This window comes from Medicago truncatula, chromosome 5 (assembly GCF_003473485.1).
Source record: "Medicago truncatula cultivar Jemalong A17 chromosome 5, MtrunA17r5.0-ANR, whole genome shotgun sequence".
NCBI lineage: Eukaryota > Viridiplantae > Streptophyta > Magnoliopsida > Fabales > Fabaceae > Medicago > Medicago truncatula.
The window spans coordinates 8,829,012-8,849,846 of record NC_053046.1 but is presented as its reverse complement, the minus strand read 5'-3'; the positions used below and the strand labels follow the sequence as shown (position 1 = coordinate 8,849,846).

The following is a 20,835-nucleotide window of genomic DNA, read 5'->3' as shown; positions in this document are numbered from 1 at the left end:
GAAAAATACTCAATCGATGATCAAGTTGGTTTGAAATTCTAAATAATGTTCATTAACGGATAATGCTCTGGAATCCTTGATTGCAGCCTTCATTTAAACCCTTTTGCGTTTCGGATAATGTTGTTGTTTTCGTAGAAAAAATTGTATTCCAATTTAGCTCAATATGATGCAAATAATGGAATGCTTGATAGATTATCCTAGGATTTTAGGCAAACTTGAGTTGGAACTTGGATCTACATGTTTACCATGAGAGTCTGGTATCAACATAATGGCATCTGTGGAGTCTTTTAACCATGCAGCAATTAGTTTAATATAAACTATAAATAGTATGAGAGGAAGTCAGTTTTCCAATTCAATTCATCATGTTGTTCACAATACAAGCAACACTTTCTCAAGACAGTGGAGGGGGAGGCAAATCATGTTTTACATCATGATAATGGTCATGGTAATCTTCATCATAACTTGGAATTTTTGCATTGCTTTGAATCATTGACACATCATCAAAGTTAGAATGACAAATATCTTTTATTCCTGAGGAACTTCCTTCCTCAATCTCACTGATTAAGTCAGAGTGATTTGAATTGTCCATTCCATGCAGTAAAGACTCCAATGATGTTGTTGTTGATGTATTAAGGAGTTCATAAGAGGAACTTTGTTTCTCCTTCACTCTTCTCTGCCATTTAGATAATGATTTCCTTACACTCTCAGATATCACTGTTTTTTTGAATCTTGATCCCATCTGCATTTATATAACCATGATTCTGAGTGCAAAACTCACCTATTTAGCTTTTCTAGAGTAATCAATTCACTTTAAAGGGTAAAATAAGTAATTTCAACCGTCGATGAATAAAGTAGTTAATGTTCGAACATATTGATGAGGACACTTCACCTGTGTGACGATAACATACAGAGGAAAAGTTATGAAGCTGCACCAAACTTGCGAGACGACCCTGCAGCGATAAAATACGCGAAAAAACAGATTTTTTTTTATTATTATTATTATTTTTTTTTTTTGTGGAATTGTGTTTCAGGTCTTTTGTAGAAATAACACTAACAAAAACAAAAACAAATGTATACCCAAACGATAAGCGGATCGCAATGAATGTTCGGTTGTCCATGAAGCAAGAAGGATCATCAATTTCCCACTGTACTCAAAATAAGGACAATGATTATAGCATGAGTTTGGTAAAGTAACATGGATACAATACTAGTTTCTTACCAGGGACCATAAGAATGTTGACATTTCAAACGCATTCTGCAAGATATCAAAAGACGACGAAGAAATCGAAACAAGTGTATCAGAAAAGAAAGAAAGAAAAAAAAGTAAAATGGAAATCCAATATGTTGCTTACCAAGAAGGATATCAATTGTATTAATCTCAATAGAAGCCTTGGTTTTCCAAACCAAAAGAGTTCATCTCTTAAGTTAAACCGATGAGGCTTCATATACGGACTATGATCTATTACTTCAACAGCCAATTTTACCACGACTCGATGCAATTTAGTACCGATTATGAGGATCAACTAAAATGCAAGTGAGTACAAGAAAAATCATTAGTGAAGTGTAACTACTGGTAGAAGATGGCATGTAAAGAAGTCAGAGTATATATCGTCATTAGGACTTACAATTGCCGGGACAAAGGAAAGCCAAAAGTAAAAGTTGTTTCCTGAATGAAAATTATAAGTTTAGTTTTTTGAATGTTGAGTTCACCAAGTTAAAACAGATTATTTGCTCAAGTTGCTTTGCTTAAGACTCTATCTGAAGTTCTTACCAACATAATAATGAACTTAATTTAAAAACAAGCAGCAACTTACCATGAAAATTTAGAAAAATACAGCATATGGCATATATCCAGAGAAGCACACTGTCAAAAAAAATCAGATAAACTATCAAATTAATCAGAATATAAAGTAACGTGTAACGAAAAATAGCAAACTAAGACTGCATCGACTCGCCATTATTAAATTTAATTAGCAGTCCAATTAGTACTATAGTAACAAGTTTATTATGTCAATTAGATTATTAAAAAAGCCACCAAATTCATCTGAAGAAAGAAAATATACCTAACACCTACGATGTCACGGAATTCCTCGTCCATGCTTCGAAGCATGTAGTTGTGGAAATCGTATGTTAGAGGAAGGTCATGAGTCTATAAAACACCGGAAAAATAAACAATAAAAGGAAAAATGACTATCCATTTTTTATGTAAGTTACACTTATGTTGTGATAAAAGAATAATACTCACAGTAATGAAGCCTAAGCGCAATGCCATGTAATCAGTGCGACTGATGGAACTCCAGAATTGGCGACTGAAACATAGCTGCAGCATATTTTCATCAACCATATCAGTATTCTAATAACGATATGAAAATGTTGGAAAAGTTGACAAAGAAACTTTAAGGATGGGATGTACCAGCCAAACAAGAATTTTGTGATGACTCCAAGGATGAGATGCTTGGTGAAAAATGAATGTACTAAGCCGCTTCAGTCTTATGCTTGAAGTTGAAGTACTTTGTGAAGTATCTAAACTAAGACAATTTGATCAAAAAAGAATTATTATTATTCAATCACAAAATTAATGTACCGCAAAATAAACTAATTATTGATTCATTGCAGTTACAAGATTCTCAGAACCTTGTAAGCTTTGTATAGCCATAGTCTTTGCTTCATTTTCCCAAGTTCTCCAGCTATATATCTGAATAAACTCAAAAATAAGAAAGTTTGTGTGTATTTAACCATAGAAATTATTGGTCAAAATAACCATAGAAAATAGAATAGGAATGAAGCTTGATGTCATGACTATTTTAACCTTGATCATGGCTAGTGCAACAGCAACAAAGCTATAGGAAACATGAGTGATCCCAAGAACAAACACAAAGCGATGAAGCTGCTCAAGACTTTCATAAGAAGCAAATGATTCATGACCCTGTGAAACAAATGAGAGTTTTCAGTTCATTGTGAAACGTTATGAAGCACAGACACATATACAAACAACACCGCACATAGACACTAACATGTAGAAATTAGTTATACTTTTTAGAAACTAAGTGTGATCAAGTGGAACTAAATGTGTTAGTGTCATATCAGCGTTGAACACCAGATACGTCTTCAATCTGAAGTTTCAGTTTTAAATCCACTTTAGAATTGAACTATTGATCGGAACTGAATCACTTAGATAATATTATTTTGCTTGCATTACACTTTTCCAATTAAAATAAATAAATAAAATCCTAAATGTGATCTGGAAGGAATAGAAAAAGTGGAAAAACTACCTTAGGACAGAAATTATGCAGACCATCATTGTTCACTTGCTCTTTGAGAATTGTTTTATTTGAATATTCTAAATTGGACCACACATTATGTTTAACAATTCCAAAACTCTCTTTCAGTGCACATGGAAAAAATCTGCTGCTTAATACTGATGACTTGACACAAATCTTTGCCACAAAAATAATCCAATGGCCCATCAGCAATGACAGAAGTCCAAAAAGCATCAATTCTGCTTGAAATAGATATCAAAATCAGCTATTTTCCAATCTCTAATTTCCATTTATAATCAACTTTTTATAGTAATGTGACAATTACATTACATAGTCCTTACCTTCTTGCATTTTTTCCAAAGCGGAGAGAAGGGATTTTCTCTTAGTTCTACCCAACCACTGTGACATTAATTATTATTCAATGTATAAGAAACTCATGTATGAATGTGAGAAATTAGAAAGAAAGGATATACAAAGTAATGTATGTATGTACCTTAACCAATTTTTTCAATGTGCCATTAGACAAGAAACTAAGAGAAACCAAAAGAGTGATGACAGTTGCAACAGCCCAAGTAGGGGTCTCGGCTAAGGATCTACCTTCTTCTCTATTTTCTTCCACCATGTTTGATAAAAAACAACACACACTATGATGAAAATGTTTGATCAAAATTAGCTATGGTCTCATGAATTTAGAACATTGGGCATTAATGTGGTTGGTGGTGGATTTGCGTTGTGACAAAATGTTGAGACCGTGTCATAAGAGAATTAATAAATGGGCACATGTATGTGTTATGTTGTTGTCACGAACTAGTTGATTTTATTAACTGATTTTCCCAACTACTTGTCTCAGTTTAGGTTGAGTTGTCATTTTCAACTTGGATCTGTCGCATGACATGTCACTTATTCACTATTGGCTTGGCTTGGTTATTCAACATGGGCCTAACTCTCTTTTTTGTTTTAGAAGACATTTTCGTAAGTGTACGCAAGTTTGGTATTACGGTGAGTATCTAAAATTACAATGATTTACATGATTTTACAGAAGTTACAAAATGTAGCTTTTAAAAAATCATTGCGATTACCACTGTGACACCAAACATAAGTTTAGTTTATAAAATCTCAATCATGTGTAGAAAAGGAATCGAACACCATATTTTTTTATTTTTTTTCAAGTGCAAACACCATATTTATTAGATACAATCTCATTATTTTAACTTTTTTTTTCAAGTTAAGTTAATAACTACTACCTCCGTTCCTTTTTAATTATCACATTTTGACATTTTACACAAATCAAGACAATCAACAATTGATACTACTTTTGATGCAATAAACTATACTTTTACTATAATGACCTTATTCATTTAATATCTCATTTCATATATTTCTCTCTCCGCAATAAATAACTAAGGACAATATTGGTAAAACAACATTTAATGTTGCATTGAACTTCGAAAATGACAGTTAAATATGAACAAAAAATTTCTCAAAAAATGACACTTAAAAAGGAACGGAAGGAGTATAAACAATTTATTTTTATACATTGTGAAATATGTTGTCAACTTTTCGATATTTAAATAACATCCCTAAAATAAATGTAAAGCTCATCTATTGCTTTGGTATTGATTGAAGAAGAATTAGACACATTGACCCAATGTCAGAAATTAATCATATCGTACCTGTTTTTTTTTTAGACACGCAGGTTGTGTACAACTGTATAATTTAATCCAGTAGCTATATGATCAGTCGATTTGATTTCTAGCAGTATCAGAATACTATTGCTTGATACATGAAAGGATAAGTTTTTCGATAACTTGGAATAGCCATGATTTAATTATTTCAATACAATTAAAGTGATGATTTGGCAATTTCAACTAATGATGCACAATAACATATCTATTGGCTCTATCAGTACAAATAAACTGTGACATTAAACCATCTTTTATTCAAGTTGGACAAAATAATTAACTATAAGATCACTGGTGTGCATTCTTGGAATAGGTTATAAATAGCAACATGTTGCCCTCTTTTAAAACATGTATTTAATAAGTAAAATCTATAAACTCTCTTAAAGTTGTTACATTATTACAAATGTGGTATCTCATTCTCCATGATGAAACCATTTAAAAACAAAAAATGGATGATCATATCAATAAGAACTTATTATTGTTCTTCTTTGGCTACTGTTGTATCACTGGAAGCTTGTTACTAACCCATTCCATATAACCTCCTCCCATGTTGTGCACATTCTTAAAACCCTATCAATTCAATAAAGGAAGCACAATAAACCACTACATTACATAATTTGAATTTGAAACTTAATTATTAAAAGTAAGTATGAAACGAATGACTAAAATTTCATATATGAAAAAACTTTATTAAATGAGGGATGAAATTTGTTTCAATTTCTTGAAACATGACTTACATCAGCTAGAAGTTCAGAAGTTGCAGAAAAAGATCTCTTCCCACTTTGGCAACCCTGAAATTGTATATATTTTTTTTATTTGTAAGCAAAATAATTAGAAAATGTAAATAACCTACCAAAAAAATTGATGATAGTTACCACAACGAGACAATCTTCTTTGTCGCAAGATGATGAAACCTGCTTTACAAAATTCAGGTTCTTCACCCTGCCTGCTTTACAAAAATTTACCATGAAATTTGTAATAATCTTAACATTTTGGTAAATAAAGACATATTTATAATTATCTTATTATAAGTATGAGAGCTTGAAAAGTTTGTTACCCTTGGGTGTATCCAACAGGTATGGAATATTAATGATCTTAGTTGCATCTACATGCCCTTTCTCAAACTCTTCCACCGTCCTACAAATCACCAAAAGATTTAGATTTAGCTTTGAATTCAATATGTTTTTAGTCTTTAATTAACTAGAATTTTGTTTTAATCTATATGCCATTTTTTTATTATATAAAAACATGCAGTTTTTAATTCTTTATCCAAAGGGAAGAAAGACAAGAAAGTGTCTCATCTAATTTGACTAACTACGATATGATATATTTTGCTTAGAGGTGGTGGACCGTATCAAATCTTTATCTACGGGAAAGTTGTGATAAAGAGATCATTTTCTCGATTTGTTGATTCTTTTGTTTGTTTATATCAAACAAAAAAAATCAACAAATCTCAAAGAGACAAAAAAATTGTAGGTTTACCTAACATCAAGATAAATGTGACCGGTCTGGATGAGATTCTTGGCTGCGTGTACATCAATGGTGACAACCTTTGCTCCTGAGCTACACAAGACAAAAACAAGAAGAAGAAAAAACGCCAAACAACGAGGTAACAAGTTTGCTGAAACAGCAGCCATTGTTGTATATGGTTTGTAACTTGCAAGCTAGTTAATCTTAAATGCAAATGTTGAAAAATGAAAAATGAAAAGTGATTTTTACTAAAGCATTTAAGTTCAGTTGAAGTATATGAAAAACACAATAAATGTAAGTTTATTTATATGTAAGCAGCATGTTGGTTTGGTTTGAAATCTGGTGTCTCTGTTGCTTGGTTTATGACTCGAAAATGATCTCCTTAGAATATAAAAAGCATAATGAATAAAATGGCTAAATACTACTGGTAATGGTATTATGGTGTGCTGCTGTAGCTAGTTGTTTGAGAAGGACGTGCACGGTTTGTTGATTACGATTTTCCTACTAGTATTAGTTTGGCTATACTATAAGTATAATAAGTTAATAACATTTTAACAAATAGTAGGTTGACAGACATATCCTATGATATAACAGGATAAAAAAAAGATTGAATAGGTGTACTTGTGAGTTGAATTTTGGAGGGTTTTAGAAGGAAAGACTTTGGCGGGTTAAATCTATATTTTAATTTTATTTTGGTTTTGATTATTGTTTTTTCGCACCTTTTTTATTCTTTTAAAAAAAATGTAACAAATTGGTTATGTTTACTATTGTTATCCTTTTTTTTTCGTTCAATTTTGTTAAAAAGTATTTATGTGATTGCTTAAGATTGAGGTAATATGTTCAAAAAGTGTTTATGACATCAAACATAATTACTTACATGTGTTTTTTCTTCTTGTTTCCTAATTCACACTTAATTTTACAAATAAATATATTATCAATAACAACATTATAAATCAAGTAATCGATCAATTTCATTTCAAACCAAGACTGAATAATACACCTATAAATCATAATTTTTAGAGTGGTAAAACTCAACTTATCAACTTAGCATTAAACGACCATATGAACACTTTTTAATAGAGTTTAATGAAAAGAGAATAATGATGCAAATATTTTATGACGTAAAAGACTAATCATTAAAAAAAATAAAAATAAAAAAATAAAAAAATTAGATGACTAACTTGTTAAGTCATGAAATGTTTGCATCGGTTCTTAATCCAAACTAGAACACACTTTAACGTGTCAATACAGGCAACTTTGCATCTTGTTTGATTCTACGAGCGGAGTTGTTGATATGGTTAATAACGACATTTTAAATATTATATTTGCAAATAACGACCTATATTATTTTATACATCCAACTTTCATATAGACCCAAATAATTAAAACAATTTATATACAGTTCATTGATCTCTCTAAGGTTGCAACATGTGTTAAATATTTGAATTTGAAAATTGGCCTAAAAGAGAAAAAGTCCACTTGTGTTTGTTATGCACCACACAGAATTGCAAAACCATGTTCATTATCTGACTTGTTGCATTAATTAATTAATTTTAAGAGCAATCACGCCACCAATCACCATCAATTATCACTCCAAAAAAATATGCCTAAGTGGCATAAGATTTGTCATTGGTGATAGTAACACCACCATGTGTCAAATAATTCATAAAGAAAGGGAACATATAAATAGCAAGAGTATGTAACACCAAGCAAAGTCATATATGTTCTCTTAACCTTCAAATTGTTCATAGTAATTTATTTGTTCTAATTAATCACTATGTTGTTATTCTCTAATAATAATTTTGCAGCTGAAAAATGGCTAGGATTTGTGACAGCCATATGGGTTCAAGCAATATGTGGAAACAATTATACATTTGCAAACTATTCAGATGTGTTAAAGTCTCTAATGGCTCTAACTCAGATGCAGCTTAATGATCTCTCTGTTGCTAAAGATGTTGGCAAAGCTTTTGGTATTTTATCAGGTCTTGTTTCTGATCGTTGGCCAACTTCAGCTATTCTTATCATTGGTGCTATTATGGGATTCATTGGTTATGGAGCTCAATGGCTTGTTGTTAGCCAAAGAATAGCCCCTCTTCCTTATTGGCTGGTAAACATAACATTCTTGTGCATTCTTATAAAAAACTTACATTTTCAACCTGGCATTCACAAATATGTTGTGCATGACTAAATTGTTTTTTTTGAAAACTCGGTATCTGATCCAAGAATAGACTAATTCGAAGTGACCAATCCCACCACCCACTTGTTGGAGCCCAATTTAAAGCCAGAGCAAAGCTTGGTATACACTTTAATATTTTTCATGAACCAAAGATTATAATAGTTTAAAGAAACTATATACTAACATAGTACATACAAATTTAATCTATAATTTTAAGCCAAAAGTCTACGTGTAGTTCTTTTTTGTCTCAACTCTCCGGTTCCTAAGGAAAACGAACCCTGATAATTTTTAGGCTTGTTTGGATTTACTTATTTGATCTTATCTACTAGCATAAGAGCTGGTGAAACTGTTTTGGAGAGCTTAGGGAAATAACTTATGATTAGTCCATAAGCTGTATTCAATTTATTTTATAAGTTCTCCAAGATAGCTTATATGAAAGCAATTTCACGTAATTTTATCTTTTGTTATAGAAATATCTCTATACATAAGCACTTTATAATATCTTTTGTTATAGAAATGTTTAATTAAGTAGTATATAATATTTAGACAGGGTGTTGGATGAATACAACATTTCAAGAAGGAAAAAACCAATTTATTTTATTACTTTGGAACTATTTTGCAGATGTGTATATTCTTGTGTATGGGTGGAAACAGCAGCACATGGATGAACACAGCAGTACTTGTAACTTGCATGAGAAACTTTCCAAAAAATCGTGGTCCAATTTCCGGCATTCTAAAGGGTTATGTAGGACTCAGCACAGCAATCTTCACTGACATATGCACAGCTTTATTTTCCTCAGACCCATCGAAGTTTCTATTAATGCTCACAATTGTTCCTGCCATCATTTGTCTCATTGCTGCTATTTTCCTTCATGAAACTCCACCAGCTTCAACTTCCACAGAAGAAAATAAAGAGACGCAGTTCTTCAATGTGTTTAACTTGATTGCAGTTACAGTAGCTGTTTATCTCTTGGCATTTGATATCTCTGGACCTCATAAACATGTTATTTCATTGGTTTTCACAGTAGGACTTTTGATCCTATTAGCTATGCCACTTCTTGTTCCTTTATATTTGGTCGTATTCAAAACTAGGCCTAGTGTTGACAAAGAAAAAGAGGTTCATGAACCTTTGTTGGCACAAAAGGTTTCAGAAGAAAAGGAAGAGACACGCACCAAGGAAGAGGAAGTTGAGATTAAAAGAAAACCGGTGATAGGTGAAGAGCATACAATCATTGAAATGGTTAAAACTATTGATTTTTGGGTTTTGTTTGTATCATTTCTATGTGGTGTGGGAACAGGACTATGTGTGATGAATAACTTGGGACAAATGGGACAGGCACTTGGTTACCATGATGTTTCTTTGTTCATTTCATTCATAAGCATTTGGGGTTTCTTTGGACGCATTCTTTCTGGATCACTCTCTGAATACTACATCAGGTTTGCTCCCTAGTCACTGCTGTTTGTTCAATTCCCATATAAGAGTTGATAAAACTGAACCGAAATTATGTTAAAGGCTTTGTGCATGGATTCTATAGTTCTGAACCCAACTAAAACGACTTTTACAAAAAATTGAACTTTACTTTTTCAATTCAAACTGTATTGAATTGCTTTTATTAACATATAATTAGGACAGTTGAAAAAGAAAACAAGTTTTTATATTAGAACTGTTTAGAAAGAAGAAAAAAAAACCAAACTGTGACGGATAGTTCACTAATTGAACCGATCCAAATTGAACCTTCATGAACTCTCATTCACAGTTTTTTTCTTCTTCTATTCGGTTAAGTTCAATTTTTGGTTTTTTTAATAGTGCTAGGTGACCGCGTTTTAAAACCTTTTAGAAGCTCCAATTTACTGACCTTGAATGTTAATTTTATATGGCAGAAAATCAGGCATGCCAAGGTTAGTTTGGAATGCAGCATCTCAAATTCTGATGTTTTTTGGTTACATTGCATTGGCAATGGCCTTACCAGGGTCACTATACATTGGTTCAATCTTAGTAGGAATATGTTACGGAGTTCGTCTTACTATAACACCAGCAGCAGCTTCAGAACTATTTGGTCTCAAATACTATGGTTTATTATACAACATCCTCATTCTCAACCTTCCTATCGGTTCATTCATCTTTTCTGGTCTCATTGCCGGCTACCTTTATGATATTGAAGCCACCAGTGTGCCAGGAGGCGGAAACACTTGCAGTGGAGCACATTGTTTCATGCTTGTGTATGTGATTATGGCTTTCGCTTGTGTATTGGGGTGTGGATTAGACCTGTTTCTTGCATTTAGAACAAAGAATGTATATTCCAAGATACATACAGAGAGAAATCTTGTCAATTCTCAAGTTCAACACTGAGATGATGGTGTTTCTGGACTTTTTTTCGCATAGACTTAGGAATTTTTTTAGAAGAGTTTTATAGCTTAGTTAGAAGATGATTTCCAATGTGTGTTAATCAAAGGTCACGTGAATTTGAAAAAAGTTGTGTATGTATCGTTAATGTATATAAGAAGTAATACATGAGTTGTTTTTATGCTTGTTTGGCTCTATTGTGGGAAGCTCAAACTTGAGTTTGCAATGGCAAACGTAGTTTCACCATATATTTATGATGTTTGATTTTTATAATGAGGATCAATTTAATTTTCAGAATTGGAAATCAGGACTATGTGTTATCAATAAGATGGAACTAATGATTAGCACTTGGTTACCATGGTGTTTCTTTGTTCATTTCTTTGATTAGCATTTGGGATTTCTTTGGGCGCATTCTTTCTGGTCCGCTCTTCGAATACTACATCAGGTTTACTCACTAGTCACTACTGTTTCTTCAATTCTCATATATATGACTTCTTAATTAGTTATTATAATTATAGTTTTAAAAAATAAATAGATATGCGATTGCAACATGAGCTATGACTCAAAGTTTTTGATGTCTCTGCAATTGTAAGTTAGGCCGCATTTGCTGCATTTAGAATTGATTCTTTATAGACATGGTTATTTTCTTAAAAAGAAGGTATGCGATTACAGTACCTTCTTTTCCGCGATTACAGTTTAAGCCACATTAGCTGCATTTAAAATTGATTCTTTATAATAATTTTAAAAAAATAAAATAATAAGATATGTGATCACAATCGGAGCTTTGAGTCAATATTTTTATGTCTCTGTAACTGCAGCCACGTCAGTTTCATTTAACATTGATTCTTTGCAATTTATGTTACGGATGATTCATAGTTTACTGACAACTGGGTATGTCAATCTAGCTGGTTTTAAACTAGACTGTGGTATTTAAACACAAGTTGTCATTTGTAAACCCTTAGCTTCAATATGAGAACTGTGGTGTGGCCGCTCTATGGTCGGAGACGTAGGCACAATTGGTTGAATATGTGACCGAATATCGCATGTTCTCTGTTTGTGTTCTTTGTAATTGTTTTCTTTTGAACTGGGATGGCTATTCTACCAATTTATTGACCTTGAAATGTTAAATTTATATTGCAGAAAATCAGGCATGCCAAGACTAGTTTGGAATGCAGCTTCTCAAATTCTGATGTTTTTTGGTTACAATGCATTAGCTATGGCCTTATCATGATTCCTATACATTGGTTTGATGTTAGTTGGTATATGCTATGGAGTTCGTCTTACTATTTACACAATCAGCAGGTTCAGAACTATTTGGACTCAAATAACATGGTTCATTATAAAACATCCTCATTCTCAACCTTTCTATTGGTTCATTCCTCTTTTCTGATCTCATTGCTGGTTATCTTTATGATCTTGAAGCCACTAGTGTGCCACGAAGTGAAAATTCTTGCATCGGAGCACATTGTTTCATGCTTGTGTATTTGATTATGGCTTTTTCTTATGTCTTGGGGTGTGGATTGGACTTATTGCTCGTGTTCAGAACAAATAGTGTACTATATTCCAAGATACATACAGAGACACAGGTTCAACATTGAGATGATCATGTTACTTTTGAGTTTTTTTCTTCTTCTTTTGACATGGGAGCACGGAATTTTAGACTTTTAGGTGTGAAGATGATTTGTCAATAGTTGTTAATCACAGGTCACTCAAAGTCTCAAATATGAAATAAGTTGTCTATGTATTGTTTAATGTGTGTACATACAAAGTAATATAATGTTGTGCAGTAATAGATGAGTTGTTTTAGTGCTTGTTTGGTTCCTTGGTTGGAACCTCAAACTTGCGTTTGCAATGATCAAATGTGGTTAACTTTACCATATTTTTCTATGTTTGGTTTTTATAATGAGAAGCAATTTAGGTTTCAGAATTTGGATGTTTGTCTATGGCTACAAAAATGCTTGGAAATTGGAACTATACTAGCATGCCGTTGCAGCAAAGTTACTCCAGGCAGTCGGTCTTGGTGTGATACACGATTGTCGTGCTGGTGGCAGTGTAGGCCTATTGGAGCGTGATATTGGAGCGACGGTACAAAGGCACAAAGCACTGGACGGATAGAGCAACACATCTTGAAAACAATGGTGAGACAAGGATGTTAGAATAAATGTGGCGGTGCAACCGGCCACTTGTATGTACTTAACACTATTCTATTGTGTAACTTAGCCACAAGTAGATAATCATAGATTTCGACTAATTGTGCTTAAGTCTATATCAGAACGGCTTTATTAGTGTTTCGATTTGTAATAATAGATAAATATGATGCATAGTCAATGCTTTCCAGCACTCTTTTCTTTCTGATCCACATGGTCTATTCAACCAAGACAAGAGAAAGTAAGACATCTTTTTTTTGTTTTTTGAGAAAGTAAAAGCTCTTTTGTTGATAGATAATACTCTGTCCATACATGGTAGTGATCATAAAGTTCAATGAATATTATTATCTCAAGTATGATCAACAGAATGCAAAATTACATAAATCACTTTATGTAGATTTTGTAAAGGTGATAAAGTACTTGGAATTTGCTATTGTTATCAGGTACAATCTGAAAGAAAAAGTTCACTTATCCTGAAGATTCAAAAGTGCTTATAAATTGTACATGAGTAAACAAAGCAAGTCTACCAATGGAAGAACACAAGTGTCAAAGTTTTCAGGTATCCTATTGGCTCAGGTAAGTTAAAATTTAATCCAAATGGAAAATTTGAAGCTGACTTTTCTGGTGTACAGCAATGAAAAGTGCTTTGCGTTACAGTTAGAATATTTATGACATGATTTCAATTACTTAGACATTAAGGAAACAATTAGTACTATTAACTTACATTTATTACTTTGTTAAATTTTCTAGTTAATATCTGAAAACATATGATCTACTACTACATACATCGGTAATGTATTTGCGAGAAAGTGAGTGTTAAAGACAAGCATGTTACTGTACATGTTTGATTATGCATAATAACAATAACATGCTTAGTTCTACTTTAATCCATATTTTGCTATTTTTCTCATTTCTAATTATACTTGATAGACTATATCATTTTTTTTTTATAAATAATAGTACTAAAAGAAGAAATTAAAATTTATGACAATTAAAATAAGAGTTAAATAACTTGTTGGTCCTTAATTCCTTATAAGTATATCATTTTTGTAATGTTTTCAACAACCTGCCCACCCAACAAGTCCTATTTTACAATAGGCAAAAGAATTGACAATGGAAATCATATGAAAAAGGTCAACCTGCAAATGAGGACAAAGGTCGCGCATGGATCCAAAGTTATGCTTGTAAAATTGGTCATTGTGATGCCCTTGCGTTGAAGATGTTGAAATTAGGCCTAACTCGTCTTTTATAAAATCGGTTATCAATAGTTCTATTTATTCAATGTGAGACCAGTTGGGTTTATCAAGAGTTTTATCGGCTTGTAAGGTTACGCTCAGTGCTATTGGGCTTGATGCGAGTAAACAAATGATGGGTTGCCTAATTGATAGACTTTGATACGATGTTGAAATTGAGTCTAACTCATTCTTAAAAAACCTGTTTGTAAGGTGACGAGTGTCTCTCTTTATAAACTCTGATCAAGAGTAATATCAATATGATGGAGGACAGAGTTTTTTTTTTTCTTCAATAGAAAATGTAGGCAATGTTTAATGGCATAGAGTTGCCTTGACAAAGATCACATTTCTAACTGTATTGTGAGGAGTGACTCAAAAGTTTTTATTGGTCATGGACCGACGCGTCAATTTCACACATATTATTGAATTTAAAAATAATATAATGTAAAGTTATTATAATTATACAATATTATTTCGTAAAAATAATAATATTTGTAAAATTAAATTCTTAAGATGTATACAACTTATATGAAAATAATATTTCAGTGCAAAGTGGATCTTCATCCCCAACCAGGAACCAACGTAACATCATGTTGCGATGTGAATATATATGAGAAATGTACCTTTCTTTATCTTCACTCATAGTATACCCAGCCACTTTCAAGTTATTTTTTTATCACTTTCTCCTTTTCGTCATCTTTCTTTTGATTGCTATATTGAAAAGAATGGACGTGCCCTATCCTTTCTCAAGACATGTCGCTAAAGGGTTTGAAATATACTATACATGTTTCATAATTCATTCATACTAGCTGTATGTCTCTAATAATGATTTTAATGATCAATCAATATTTATCTTATTCTACAGCCAATTAAATCCTGATAGCACCCCTTTTTGTGGACGATAGAACGTAACCTTTCTCCCAAAGTTGCTTGCGTTATCCCAGTCCACATTTCTATTCTACACAAATATCTGCTAGATATCTTCCACTTTTTTTAAGGTATTAGTTATTTTGATTTTTGAACGTCAATTTTAAAATAGTTTTTGATTGTGCATTATGTTAGTTAAAATAATTTCTTGCGATGCATTGGTTAAGAAGGAGATGCTTGATAAGGAGCTAGCTGATGTCAAAGGTAAGCTCGCCACCACGTCCAACACCGATTACAGGATTCACTCTCAAAAATATATGATCTTCAACCTGAAACTCAATATCCTTTCTCTTCTTATCATGGTAACTCTTCTGCCTATTAAAATATTTTTTTAATATTGTCATATTAGTCTCCCAATATACTTACTTATTGTCATATTAGTCTCTGTAAATATTTACATATAACATATCAGTCTCTATATGAAAAGAGTTAATGTCAGCATTGATAGACTATTCTAACATTATGAACTATTTTGACTAATAAAATGTACAATCAAATATTATTTTGAAATTATGATATATTAAGGGTTTATTGTGCCAGCTCGTTAGACATAATCAAAATGACTATTTTCCCAACTTATAATTGAGTATAATAGTACTCTTGCTTCCTTGTTGTAGCTGTCAATATATTTATATAGACTCTCAACTAGGGATTTCAAATTGCATCCATAAACGAGGAACCCCGCAGGGACTGCCTCAATTGGGGATCTGTAAACAATGAATTTATTCTGATGGGGATTGTGAAGAAAGTCCTCCCGAAGATAGTGCGGAGATGAGATAGGTATCACGGTGGCATTTCATATGGGAAAGGTTAATCCTTTTCCATCATGGGAAAGTTGGATTCAATGATTAGATTAAGTAAAGAACATATTCTTAACATGCTCTCTCTACACTAGATTTGTCTTCACACTATCTTCCAATAATTTAAAAATTCTGAAAATTAATTTTCAAAAATTTAAAAAATCGAAAAAAAATTCAGATAATTTTTTTTTCAAAATTCTGTAATTCATTTATTGAATGTTAGAATTTTTTTTTGAAAAAATGAAAAGAAAAAATTCCATAATTTTATTTCAAAAACCTTATTTTCTTAGAAAAATAAAAAACTTCAATTTCAAAATATTTTTTTTAGGATTTTTATTTTATTTTTCAGAATCTCGTATTTTATTATGAAATTAAAAAATATATTCTTTTTAGAAAAATAAAAACTTATCTTAGTTTCCAAAATTTTATTTTTATTGAAATAAATTTATTTTTTTTCAAAAAAAAATTCTAACATTCAATAAATGAATTACAGAATTTAAAAAAAAATTATCTGATTTTTTTTATATTTTTTTAATTTCTGAAAATTAATTTTCAGAATTTTTAAATTGTTGGAAGATAGTGTGAAGAAAAATATAGTGTTGAGAGAACATGTTAAGAATATTGAATCCAACTTTCCCATGGTGGGAGAGGATTAACCTTTCCCATATGAACACACACACCAGGTATCACACCTCCAAAATTCGGGGACTTCGTGTTTGAGTAAACTCACCAAAGAAGAATATTACATATAGCGAACGTTTTTCACGCGAACTTATCACGAGCTGTTTACACACACACACATGAGTTGAATCTAATAACATGCACAATTCGTGATAGCTTCGCGATGCTACACATCGCGACAAATAGCAATGCTTTTCACTAAAATACATTTTATATTTGCATATATATATATATATATATATATATATATATATATATATATATATATATATATATATATATATATTATTTATCTTTTTATATTATTGGAGAAAAACTCAAATTCCACATCGGATAAATAAGACTCTTAATAAGAGTTTATATAGAGGAGGTCATTTTCACCTTATAAGCCGATTTTGTGAGGTTAAAATAGACCCCAAATTTCAATATACATAATATGTGTAGAAAATTTCTTTTACATGATATGTTTACAATGACTTAATATTGTATTTGTTTTATGGTTAAATACTTAATCGTTTTACAAACAATTTTTACAAACTAATTGATTAAAAATAATAGATATTTTGTTAATTTTTTTCGTGATGATGGGGTTTCTTAGGGACAATGGGAATTTGCAGGGTGGGGACGGGGAGGAAATTAAAAAACTCCATGGCGGAAAATGGTGACATAGAATTGATCGTTAGTAAGTCACAATACCATATTAGGAAAAACATTGTTACGTATTTGAATTACTCTTCCCCTTCTCTCTTGAAGCCTCACAAAAACTCTAGTTTCTTCATCTTCATCCACCAAAAAGGGGTGATATAGGGTCAATTTTTAACCCAAAATCACCCCTCTAACATGTTTTTTCTATTTCCTTTTTATTGAAGTAAGTGATTTTCATATCTATTTCGTTTTTGCTTTCGTGATTTCGCCGTCTTAGTGCGACGTTGTTTTGTTCGTCGTCTTTGTGGGAGTTGTTTGTCTTTCTTGTTTTGTTCGGGTATTTGTTCGGTTCAGATTGTCAGATCAGCTTCGGTCCAGTGCAGATCAAATCAATGACTTTAGAGTCATCAACGTTGCAGATCTGGAGACAATGGTATTCCGGAGACTTAAATATAGTCATATGTGTAGGCTTTAGTACTTTGCCGTTTTATGCTATTAACATGGATGATGTGAGTTTGTTCACAAATTCATCATTTTCGTTTTTAGCGAACTTTCATTGTATCAATGTACTCTATCAATTTGAATGAATATTATTTATTTTTGTAAAAAAAAAAAAAAAAACTTATTTGGATTAGGGTTACACCTGAATTTTTTTTTATGCAAACCAAGTCATTAAATAGTGCAAGCGTTCTCTCAAAAAGAATAGTGCAAGTGTCTTTTTTTTTATTATTGTAATAGTGCAAGTGTCTTGATGCTGCATAAATTAATGGTTTAAATTTTAAAACTATAATAATGCAAATAAAAATAAATAGAACATCACAATCGATTCTTTCTTCCATCTCACTCCCTAACAAAAAAGGTGATGGCCCTCAAAACCCACTAATCCCATTACCTATCAATTCAGTAGACCACTTGGTTGTTCACACTTAAAATCAAGAGAATGTGCTTCATTCCCCCACCATACCCCTCCATTTCTTATGGCTCATAATTGAAGAATTCATCACCACAAACCATAACAAAATTATACAACAATTTAATCATTGGATTGCTTATTACTTTAGACATAATTCAATTTAACTAACAATCAAAATTATCTTTTTCACTATACTAATTTTACCAACCGTATCTTTCTATTTCTATTTATATGCTTTCTAAAAGAAAGATAAGGATACAAATTACAACTAAACATAAAAAATAGTAAAAATGAAACCAACCACCACCAACAACAAAGAAACCATTGAAGTTATGCTTCTAGTAGAAGCTCCCGAAGCTATAGCCATATCAGCTAGATATGAAGCTGAAGCCATTTCTGATTGATTCGGGTCGGCTCCCGAAGCAGAACTATCCGTTTCATTCGGATTTTTAGTAGATGAATCGGCTGCTGACTTTAGACTACACAAAAATAACAAACCACAATAAGATTTATCATTGATTAATTTAAATTTAATAAAGTAAAGAAGTATACACTAAAATTATTTAATTTGAATTACCTTGGTGAAAAGGGACAAAATGTGATTGTATAATCAGCACCAGAACAAGTAAAAGTGCTAGTTTTATCATCATAAGCGTAACTATAAGCTTTAGGACACTCAGATTTGAACATTTGTGAATACACGGAAGGTTTACACGTGTCAGGGTTACTAAACGCGCCGTTACAACAATATTCCGGTTTCCCAAACGCGCCACAAGCACTATTACACGCACCACCGTCATCCACCCTCAACTCGGACGGACATTTCTTATTAAGATCGGAACTGCAACCTATATTGAAAAAAATCCAAGTCACACATTAAATATAGTTAAAGTCTAAACTCTAAAATGAGTTTAATAATAGATGTCTCTCACCTTACAATACGGTTTTGTAAGATGAATTAGGTCTAATATAAAAACCTAATTACCTGTAACGTCACACGGCCCTGTACCGCCACTCGTGGCAACTAACATCGGGAGATTGTAACCGTCTACAAGGCTTACATCGTAGAAGTCCATTGAGCCAGTTCCTAATGTGAATTCAGCTAATGTTGCCGGCGGTGAGGCTGTTGCACCGTTGCAAGCAATTTCTCCAGAGCCGCAATCTGCAGTTGAGCAAGTTCCGTGGCCGGAGTCATCGAATTGGCAGCCGGTTCTTCCCCAGAATCTACCTGACCATCCGGTTGGTGCTTGGAAGGTTCTGGAAGTTCCTTTTGCGAGCTCGAAACCAGTAGTTCCAAGTTCCGGTCTTCCATAAATTCCTGGCCATACTGTGTAATCACACTTGTTCATAAATGTAAATGTTGCCCCTGAAACTAAAACCCCTGCATTTGAAAAAGTAAAAGAAAAAACATAAACAGTTATTTAATTTTTTTTTGTGAATTCTAAAAGAAAGAAACATGACACTCAATTTTGTTGAATTAATGAAAGAATTGAAATTTACCTTTGAAAATGAGGAAGAGTATGACGCATAAGAAGGGCTGAGGATAATGTTGGTTATGTGATAATAGAGCCATATAGAATATTGGTGAAGACACTTGAAATGAAATAAGAATATTTGCTTTACCAAGTGTTTGTACTAATAGTATTATATAATAATTATATGATATAGTATAGTATATATTATCACTCTTTTTCTGAGGAGAGAAAGAGTGAAGAGGAGGAGGATTAGGAGGGAGTGGTGGGGGGAATCTGAATGGTAGAAGCTGCATCACTATTTATAGAATGGTTAAACAGAAGAGTAACAGTGAGAAAAAATAATCATGGACCTTTGGTCTATTGCTGGTTAGTGATAGTGGTGAGACAGAAAACAAAATGGTAGTGTCGGTCAAAATATCTTGTGCTAGGCAAAGATTTGTTGTTGTTGCAATGGGGTTATGTGGCTCAGTACTATTGGCTGACTTGATTTAAATATCTGGTGTCTTTAGAATTTGCAATACCTTAATGGAAATAATGAGTGTCTCTAGAATTTCATTATCTAATTTGATAATTCAATTGATTTACTACTTCTAAAAATTTTCAAAAGCTTCATTATCATTCGTCACCATAAATCCGTAATTGCATAAAACACACTTCTGTGATACCCAGTAACATGAAAACCGTTTTTCATTTGTCAATATAATATGATATGTTACTTCTAAAAAATCACACAAGATCAAATTTGACGTCACAAACATTAAACTTTCATGATGAAAGTCATATTATATTATGAAATTTAAATACAAATTCAGGTTAGCCTCAATCTGAAACACCAAAAGGCATCTTCAAAATAAAAAACTAATTTGGTATATGGGAAGGAATAGATATTTTGTGTTTTACGTGTTGCTTCTGCGATTTACATTTTACTTCTAAGTTTTGCGTTTTGCCTGATGAAATGTTTGGGAAAATGAAAGCGCCGAGTTGGGGTGTAAAAATGAAATGATGTTAGGTTGTAAAAAAAAAAGAAGTTAAATGACTGTTGGGCTCAAATCTGGTAAATGTTTAGGCCCTTTTTGCATTTAT

At 32.1% G+C, this 20,835-nt stretch overlaps 4 protein-coding genes across 4 annotated transcripts; 1 reads left to right on the top strand and 3 right to left on the bottom strand.

The window, feature by feature from the left end:
* Positions 1-285: 285 nt before the first annotated feature.
* On the bottom strand, positions 286-4,035 carry LOC11424123 (MLO-like protein 4). The gene is made up of 15 exons (XM_003612147.4): positions 3,754-4,035; positions 3,602-3,659; positions 3,273-3,499; positions 2,810-2,926; positions 2,635-2,695; positions 2,414-2,523; positions 2,246-2,320; positions 2,064-2,149; positions 1,815-1,864; positions 1,626-1,666; positions 1,353-1,523; positions 1,220-1,255; positions 1,078-1,145; positions 890-950; positions 286-739 (listed from the first exon to the last, which is right to left on the bottom strand). The coding sequence occupies exons 1-15, from the start codon at positions 3,880-3,882 to the stop codon at positions 392-394; spliced, it is 1,638 nt and encodes a 545-aa protein (XP_003612195.1). The 5' UTR covers positions 3,883-4,035; the 3' UTR covers positions 286-391.
* A 1,142-nt stretch (positions 4,036-5,177) lies between these two features.
* Positions 5,178-6,772, bottom strand: LOC11429398 (thiosulfate sulfurtransferase 18). The gene is made up of 5 exons (XM_003612146.4): positions 6,425-6,772; positions 6,000-6,079; positions 5,818-5,888; positions 5,680-5,733; positions 5,178-5,512 (listed from the first exon to the last, which is right to left on the bottom strand). Exons 1-5 carry the CDS (start codon positions 6,577-6,579, stop codon positions 5,435-5,437), a joined length of 438 nt encoding a protein of 145 aa, XP_003612194.1. The 5' UTR covers positions 6,580-6,772; the 3' UTR covers positions 5,178-5,434.
* Positions 6,773-8,096: 1,324 nt separating this feature from the next.
* LOC11430268 (protein NUCLEAR FUSION DEFECTIVE 4) lies at positions 8,097-11,287 on the top strand. Its single transcript, XM_024785210.2, has 3 exons — positions 8,097-8,519; positions 9,211-10,025; positions 10,470-11,287. The coding sequence occupies exons 1-3, from the start codon at positions 8,190-8,192 to the stop codon at positions 10,936-10,938; spliced, it is 1,614 nt and encodes a 537-aa protein (XP_024640978.1). The 5' UTR covers positions 8,097-8,189; the 3' UTR covers positions 10,939-11,287.
* A 7,065-nt stretch (positions 11,288-18,352) lies between these two features.
* On the bottom strand, positions 18,353-20,125 carry LOC11428451 (thaumatin-like protein 1). The gene is made up of 4 exons (XM_003612142.3): positions 19,778-20,125; positions 19,263-19,658; positions 18,855-19,125; positions 18,353-18,756 (listed from the first exon to the last, which is right to left on the bottom strand). The coding sequence occupies exons 1-4, from the start codon at positions 20,043-20,045 to the stop codon at positions 18,546-18,548; spliced, it is 1,146 nt and encodes a 381-aa protein (XP_003612190.2). The 5' UTR covers positions 20,046-20,125; the 3' UTR covers positions 18,353-18,545.
* Between the last annotated feature and the right edge of the window lie 710 nt (positions 20,126-20,835).